The sequence below is a fragment of the Perca flavescens genome, chromosome 3, assembly GCF_004354835.1.
Source record: "Perca flavescens isolate YP-PL-M2 chromosome 3, PFLA_1.0, whole genome shotgun sequence".
NCBI lineage: Eukaryota > Metazoa > Chordata > Actinopteri > Perciformes > Percidae > Perca > Perca flavescens.
This window is the reverse complement of record NC_041333.1, coordinates 36,886,162-36,895,101: the sequence shown is the minus strand read 5'-3', so window position 1 is coordinate 36,895,101 and position 8,940 is coordinate 36,886,162. Positions and strand designations below refer to the sequence as shown.

The 8,940-nt window shown below is 42.3% G+C and overlaps 1 protein-coding gene across 2 annotated transcripts in view; it reads left to right on the top strand.

The window, feature by feature from the left end:
• zgc:101731 (SNARE_SNAP25N and SNARE_SNAP23C domain-containing protein) overlaps positions 1-7,534 on the top strand; it is a 21,133-nt gene extending 13,599 nt beyond the window's left edge. For both annotated transcript variants that reach the window (XM_028573940.1, XM_028573941.1), the window contains exons 5-7: positions 1,720-1,866; positions 5,581-5,725; positions 7,261-7,534. In XM_028573940.1, the coding sequence (XP_028429741.1) occupies positions 1,720-1,866; positions 5,581-5,725; positions 7,261-7,326 (358 nt within the window). In that variant the 3' untranslated portion in view covers positions 7,327-7,534. The remainder of the gene's footprint in view (positions 1-1,719; positions 1,867-5,580; positions 5,726-7,260) is intronic.
• Positions 7,535-8,940: the final 1,406 nt, after the last annotated feature.

Here is an 8,940-nt window from a genome sequence, read left to right as displayed (position 1 = left end):
ACATAAATAAATACATAAAAACATGAATGAATAAATAAATATGCCTTTGAAATACATCATGAAATAAATAAATAAATGAGGCAATAAATACATAAATTATTAAATAAATGTAAGATCAGCCCACCGATGTCTTCCATTATGTCCGCGCTCTCACTTCGACCAGCCTTTTTTTTTTTTTTTGCCCACGGCTCTGTTGTGAATGTGAGAGATAGCCACGCCCCCGGATGTGTATATAAGGACTGGAAATAAAATGAGAGGGAAATCAATAAATTTGGATTTATGAAATAAAAGTCTCTTGAAATAGATAAACGTGGACTTATTAAATGAAAGTACCAAGAAATAAATACATGAAATAAGTAAATGTAAAATAATTATATTCTGTAAGAATGTATTTATTTATTCATTTATTTATGTATTTATTTAATATTGAATAAAACAGCATTCCATAGAGGCACCATGCATTCATCACCTAACACACACTTTTGCTTGGAGCAGATGTGAGAACCAACTACAAAGCCAGTCCTCCAATAAGATGATAAAGACTACAGCAATGGAGGGACCAGTGAGGGTGCAGCGCAGCGTCACATTTAACAGGATGACCTCACAGGAAAAACATTCATTCATGAGGTCATTCTCTCTCTCTCTCTCTCTCTCTCTCTCTCTCTCTCTCTCTCTCTCTCTCTCTCTCTCTCTCTCTCTCTCTCTCTCTCTCTCTCTCTCTCTCTCTCTCTCTCTCTCTCTCTCTCTCTCTCTCTCTCTCTGTCTCTCTCTCCCTCTCTCTGCCTCTCTCCCTCCCTCTCTCTCCCTCTCCCCTTCTCTCTCTCTCGCCCTCTCTCTTGCTCTCTCTCCCCTCTGTCTCTCTCTCTCTTGCTCTCTCTCTCCCCGCTCTGTTTCCCCCTCTCTCTCTCTCCCTCTCTCTTGCTCTTTATCCCCCCTCTCTCTCCCTCTCTCCCTACCTCTCTCTCTCCCCCCTCTCTCTCGCTCTCTCTCTCTCTTCCTCTCGCCCTCTCTCTCTCTGTCTCTCTCGGTCTCTCTCTCTCTCTCTTCCTCTCGCCCTCTCTCGCCCTCTCTCGCCCTTTCTCCCTCTCTCTCTCCCTCTCCCCCTCTCTCTCTCCCTCTCTCTTGCTCTTTCTCCCCTCTGTCTCTCTCTCTTTTGCTCTCTCTCCCCCGCTCTTTCTCCCCCTCTCTCTCTCTCCTGTCCCCCTCTCCCCCTCTCTCTCTCTCCTGTCCCTCTCCCTCTCCCCCTCTGTCTCTATATCTCCCCCTCTCTCTCTCTCTCTTGCTCTCTCTCCCTCCCTCTCCCTCTTTCCCCCTCTGTCTCTATCTCTCTCTCTCTTGCTCTTTCTCCCTCTCTCTCTCTCCTGTCCCTCTCCCTCTCTCCCCCCTCTCTCCTTCTCCCTCTCCCTCCCTCCTCTCTCCCTCTCTCTCCCTCTCTCTTGCTCTTTCTCCCTCCCTCTCTCTCCTCTCTCCCTCTCTCTCCCTCTCTCTCTCTCCCTCTCTCTTGCTCTTTCTCCCCCCCCTCTCTCCTGTCCCTCTCTCTCTCCCTCTCCCTCCCTCTCTCTCCTCTCTCCTCTCTACCTCTCTCTCTCCCTCTCTCTCCTCTCTCCTCTCTCCCTCTCTCTCCTGTCCCTCTCTCTCTCCCTCTCTCTCTCCCTCTCTCTCCTCTCTCCTCTCTCCCTCTCTCTCCTGTCCCTCTCTCTCTCCCTCTCTCTCTCTCAGACTGAAGGCCTTTGAGGAGAGCGGGGCGTACAAGGCGGTGTGGGGTGGAGGCTCCGGTCCAGATGGCGTTGTCTCCAATCAGCCGGCGTCGTCTCGAGTCTTGGATGAGAGGGAGCAAATGATCATGAGCGGAGGATACATACGGAGGTAGAGAGAGAGAGAGAGAGGGGGAGAGAGAGAGGGAGTTTAATGAAGTAGAGCTGCAAAGATTAATCGATTAGTTGTCAACTATTACGTTTTGTCAAATTAATTTAAAAGTTGATTAATCGGTTTGAGTCATTTTTTAACAAAGAAAAGTAGTGCTGCAACTAACGATGTATCATCTGTTGAGTAGTTTCTGGCTCAATGGATTAGTTGTTTGGTTTCTAAAATGTCCGAAAATGGTGAAAAATGTGGCTCAGTGTTTTCCCAAAAAGCCCAAGATGACCTCCTCAAAATGTCTTGATTTGTCCCCAACTCAAAGATATTCAGTTTTCCTGTCACAGAGGAGAGAAGACACTAGAACAGTATTCACATTTAACAAGCTGACATCAGAGAAGTTTGTCTGACTCCAACCGATAATAGATTAATCAAAATAGTTGTCACTTAATTTAATAGTTGACACCTAATCAATTAATCTTGCCAGCTCTAAAGAAAGCTCTCAGAGAAATTTTACTTTTCTTTAGAGCTGCTGTCATTGATTAGGTGAAGATATTACTGTTTACGACCTGCACGATCTGTTCCACGCTAGCCTCATGGCTAGCCTCCATTGGGAAGCTAACGTTAGTTTAGCTAACAGCTACATTAAGACTTTACAGTAGTAACAATAAAGACAAGTGTTGAGTGATTTGTATTTTAAATGAGCACAAGTAGTAAAGTAGAACTGACGTAACAGCTGTTATATATGTTAACGTTTATTTTTATGTTTTATTTTGAGGGTCTTTTAAAGTTATTACATGCTGTCTCAGCTAGTGGTTAGCCAAATTAGCTGTTAGCTAAACTAACGTCACTAACGTTAGCTTGGCTGTCGACCGGAAGCGTGGAACATACCGTGCAGTGTCGTAAATCCTCATACAACTGCGCATGCGCGAACATTTTTCGTATGCGGGAGTCTCCTGCATATTGATAGCGATTCCTTGACGCCCGCAAATGAGATCCAATCTCCCGGAATCTGGAGCAAGACCGTGCACTGCGCGCCTGTGTGTGTGTGTGTGTGTGTGTGTGTGTGTGTGTGTGTGTGTGCCAGGGTACCCGCGGGGTCTTAAAAGCATTGAAAAAGTCTTAAAAGCCTTGAATTTGATATACAAAGTCTTGGATTTCGTTACAAAGGTCTTATATTGTTATGCTTTTCCTAGGATTAAGTTCCTACCATTACAAAATTAACTGTTACCAATGTAGGCTAAATTAAAAACTGACGTCGCCACTCGGCGCCTTCAGACAAAGCTCAAGCTAACAGGCTAACGGCTTATTAGCTAGCTCCATTAATCTGCTTGGTGCGTCTTAACAAACAGAGTGAGCAGCCGCCGGACTTGAACAGCTGTTGATCCGTGCAGGACTTCACTGCGAGCAGACTGTTTTAGAGACCATGTGACCGGCAGGTAACGTTAGAGGTTCTCTGTTCTACTGTAGCGGAGCTGCAAGTAACGGTGCGTTCTTTTTGTCTTGTAATCGCGACTAGTAGCTCGAGTGTGACGTCACATCTGTGTCGAAAAACGAGAAACGAACTCGGGGTCCTCTGAGTTCAGACGACTTGACGAGTCGTATATATATACGACCTCGGGGGCGTTCTTCTTGCAACTTCCGGTTCGTAACTCCGGAAAACGACTCATAGATCGACTTCGGTGGACAAAAAGAACACACCATAAACCAGGGCTCTCAAGTATCACACATTGAGCGTGACTGTTACGCATTGTATTTCTCACGCGGAAAAACTATTTATAATATATTTAATATGCCGCAGCGCCGCTCTCACTATGGAACTGACAGGAATCAAGCGTGTCTCCCCCAAGGGGGTAAGCTTTGCTTCAGAACTCGAGCCATCATGGCGCCATTTTGTTGCTAACTGGCCATCACCTCCTGTTAGCATTCCGCTGACCGCCATTTTTTTTTTACGTCACTTGACTGCGAATAACTTTACATCTGAAGCGTTTAAAGACTCTATTTGTCCGTTGTTTAGTTCCAAAGAAACACGACAATGTATAAAAGGCTCCATTACCTTGTACCTCACGTTATGGCTCCGTAGCAGACGTTTTGGTAAAAATAGGCTAACGATTGTGTCATAACCACGAGACTTACTGTCGCATAGTAGAGGAATTACCGTATAGTACAGGAGAAGCTTGCAGGCAGTTTCGACTTACATGAGATGTTTAGGTTTAATTACTAATGTTAACTAGCATGTTAGTGATCAATAATTAGCCTGTGCCCATGTTATCTCCTTACATACACCTACAGTCTCCGTATCTGTAAGATTGGGAATGATTGAGATTTCTCTTGGCACAGCTACCAGAAGACTTCACACTTTCAGACAGGTTGCTCACGTCACATTCTCTCAGTTGGAGGCTGTGCAGTAAAGCTGGCCATCACCCAAAAAGTGCTTCTAATAGCCTTCACTGGTCTCCGTCCAGAGCAACGGGGTCTATTGGTCCATTATATATACTGTCTATGGTCTCCCCTGGAGTTCTTAGTCGAGCCTGCCACTTATCAGCCAATCAAAAGAAAAGAAAGGGGCTATACCATAGCCAATCAGAAAATAGCACTATTGTACGTTTATGACTTACTGTCAGTAAGTGTCATTCGTTTTTTGTCAAGACAAGTTGACATTGTTTGGGATGTCTTTGTAATGACAAGTTGACATTAACCAGGATGACATTACCAGAGGTTGTCTTGATTATGACAAGTTGACATCAATCAAAGGCACATTACCAGAAGTTGTCTTGGTCATGACAAGTTGACATTAAATTCCTTTGGAGTGTCCTTATTAAGACAACTTGACAATAACCAGGATGACATTACCAGAGGATGTCTTTGTCATGACAACTTGACATAATGTCATCCTGTTTAATGTCAAGTTGTCTCAATAAGGACACTCCAAAGACATTTAATGTCAATTTGTCTCAATAAGGACACTCCAAAGACATTTAATGTCAAGTTGTCTTAATAACGACACTCCAAAGAATTTTTTTAACTTGTCATGACCAAGACAACTTCTGGTAACGTCACTTTGATTAATGTCAAGTTGTCATAATCAAGACAACCCAAACAATGTCCCAACTTGTCACGACAAAAACCGAATGACGCTTAATGACAGAAGTCACACACGTTCATGACTTGTTTATAACGTTCATGACAGTGTCACGTCACGATTATGTCAATACCTACAATCAGAAAATAGCACTATTGTATCTGGGAAAGATTTAACACAACAACCAATGAGGAAAAAAAGCATAGAGCAGCGTTCAGCCTCTTCTCTAAACGTTATCTCATTCAGAGACCAGAGACCCAAACAACTAATCCATTAATCAAGGAAATAAGGATCCATGAAATAATTGGCCTATAAAAATCTGCCTGCCTCTATGGGAATTTAACATAGGGGTGTACTCACTTATGCCCCCTGTATTTTAAGGAAGAACATTTATTTATTTACGATACATTATTCATTCACAAAGAAAATTGGTGTCCTTAAAGGTGGGATTTTTCCAATTTCTTTTTTAAATTAAGTCATTAAGGATCAATTTCCAAAATGTTTTTTTTTTTAATTTCCCTTTTTAGTCAACTTTAGCATTGGGTTTGTAAACTTATGACCACAACTGTAATACCACGAGTCACATGGGCAGCTGGCCGAACACGGGCCAAACACACACTCTTTATTGCGCTCTATCTCAGGGTGACTAACGATGCCCGCGAGGACGAGATGGAGGAGAACCTGACGCACGTCGGCAGCATCATCGGGAACCTGAAGAGCATGGCCCTAGACATGGGCAACGAGATCGACACGCAGAACGTCCAGATCGAACGCATACAGGGAAAGGTAATACTGCCGTCACGTGACAACGCCTAGCAAGTACCAACAGGGCAGGATTTTCACAGAACACCACCGAATATTAACAGTAGGTCTGCCACCTCTTAGTCGATTAGTCGACTAATCGGTCGTTTTGGTCTTAGTCGACTAAGATTTCTTTAGTCGATTAGTCATTTTTTATGCTTATTCATGCTTAATTACTCATTTCCAAGAAACTTATAAGCACATTTATGGTAAACACAAGATTTAAAGTGGTGCTTTTGCAGGATTAATTGTGGAGAAACTCAGTTTTACTGATGGTTAATTAACTACATTTATATTGTGCTTTTCTAGTCTTAACCACCTCTCAAAGCGCATAGCTCTGTCAATTAAATCAACTAATCGATTAGTCGACAAAATTGTATAAGTGTTAGTCGACTAAGAATTTCTTTAGTCGAGGACAGCCCTAATTAACAGATATATGAGCCAATGTTAAAGTGCTCATATTATGCTTTTGGTGCTTTTTCACATTTCTTTATTGTGCTATATATCTTTTTTGTGCACGTAATAGGTTTACAAAGTGACTTACGTACCATCTCCAACAGAAAACGTGCGTCATTTTGTAACACACGTTATAATGCTCACCTAGCTGCTAGCGTGGAACACCCTCATACTTCTGACTGGCTAGTAGTCCTTACCTAGGTACTGTCAGGGCAAGCCCTCATACTCTGCTTCTGACTGGCTAGTAGTCCTTACCTAGGTACTGTCAGGACATGCCCTCATACTCTGCTTCTGACTGGCTAGTAGTCCTTACCTAGGTACTGTCAGGACACGCCCTCATACTCTGCTTCTGACTGGCTAGTAGTCCTTACCTAGGTACTGTCAGGACACGCCCTCATACTCTGCTTCTGACTGGCTAGTAGTCCTTACCTAGGTACTGTCAGGACACGCCCTCATACTCTGCTTCTGACTGGCTAGTAGTCCTTACCTAGGTACTGTCAGGACACGCCCTCATACTCTGCTTCTGACTGGCTAGTAGTCCTTACCTAGGTACTGTCAGGACACGCCCTCATACTCTGCTTCTGACTGGCTAGTAGTCCTTACCTAGGTACTGTCAGGACACGCCCTCATACTCTGCTTCTGACTGGCTAGTAGTCCTTACCTAGGTACTGTCAGGGCACACCCTCATACTCTGCTTCTGACTGGCTAGTAGTCCTTACCTAGCTACTGAGCATGTGCGACTCCCAACAAAGATGGAACAGAAGTGAGATGCCTCACTCTGTAGCTAAAACAGAGAGCTCAACACACAGGGTGAAAAGAGGAGCTGCAGCAATGTGCAGTACAACAAAAATATGGTGTTTTTTGAAAATTAAACCACGTATGAACCTGAAAATGAGCCTAATATGAGCACTATAACAGATAAATGAGCCAAAGTTAAGGCCTCCATTGGTTCTGTTCCTCTGGCTTGTAGTAACATTTCCTGTTTCTTTCTTCTCTCTCTCTCTCTACCTCTCTCTCTCTCTCTCTCTCTCTCTCTCTCTCTCTGTTCCTCTCTCTCTCTGCAGGCTATTCTCAACGTGTCCCGCATCGACGCTGCCAACCAGAAAGCCAACAACCTCATGAAACGATAGAAGGAGCCTCTCTTCCATTTTCTACTCTTTTTCTACTAATTCATCCTACTTGTAATTACGTAGCTTTTGCATGCTGTGCCAACGTTTTGCTGCCTTTTTAGTCTCTGCTTTAAATAGGTCACTTTCGTTTTATTCAATATTTTAGCATTTGAAGAAAAAAAAACGTTATGTTTCAAAACCGTATCCTAACTGAACGTTGACATATACCAGTCTGTGATTATCCTTCCTTTAATATTATTCGAAATAATTCGTAATTTCTGCTTTTTTTAACTCAAGAATAAGTTATAATTTCCTATAAATGAGGTTTATTGACCATGAATTCCATAAATAAGTGTAAAACTAGTGGTAATAAGTTAGTGTTAGTGGTTTATACATCAATCAATCAATCAATCAATCAATCAATCAATCAATCAATCAATCAATCAATCAATCAATCAATCTTTATTTCTGTAGCACATTTCATACAAATGAATGTAACACAATGTGCTTTGTACAAAAGCGACATAAAATAAAATTATACAGAGTAAAATATATACAAAACATGTATTGAACATGCACGCACACACACACACATGCGCACACACACAGACACACACACACATATAAACACACACACACACACACACACATATACACAGACACACACACACCCAAACCAAAGATCAACATAGAACACCGACAAACTCAGTTATAAATCTTAAATACATAATTCCATATGTGTTCATTCATAGTTTTGATGCCTTCAGTGAGAATCTACAATGTAAATAGTCATGAAAATAAAGAAACACATTGAATGAGAAGGTGTGTCCAAACTTTTGGCCTGTACTGTACATTTAGGTTCACAATACATTTTGGCCCAAATACTTTTTGCCACTTTTCACAACGTTTTTTTCCAACATATTTGATGCTATTTCCAAACGTTTTTGGCATTTTCGTCGTAATATTTTTGTTGACCAAACTGTAAAGTGAGAAGACTATTTGAAACATATAACAATAATACAGGACATAAAAACAATACACTATATGTCTGGCCCTTGATGTGATTCTCTTTTTCCAGTGTGGCCCTCTGGGAAGTTGAGTTTGACATCCCTGCAGTACATGGTAGTGAAAAGAAGCGCTAAATGTCAAAGGAAAGCGCCAAAAACATTGGAAAAAAAAGCGCCAAAAGTGTCGTCGCTTCTCACAAAAACGTCAGATAAAGTGTTGATTTTGAGTTTTGACCCAGGAGTAGGGTGACAGTGACAGTAATTCGGGACAGTCCCGAAATCCAAGCAGTTGTCCCGAATCCCGAATCCTGCCCTAATTGTCCCAAAAATTAGAGCAAAGTCTCAAGAGCAGACCCTGGAGTAGTTATAGTCTGATTGAACATTAAAAACTGTTCATGGTGGTTTTTAGTTAAGTCGTCCCGCAGCCAGCTCCATGATTTTAATGATTTTTTTATTTGTATTTTCGGGGGTTTAGAAGACAGACAGTTGAGTTTCTGAATAAAAATAAGAAATAATCTTGGTGCGGAGTTTTGAAATTCATGTTAAGTACCAGGCAGCCCCGGGAAGGAGTGATTGGATTAGATGTTGCTAATGTTAAAGCGCAGACATGACTGACAGTTGGTCGGAG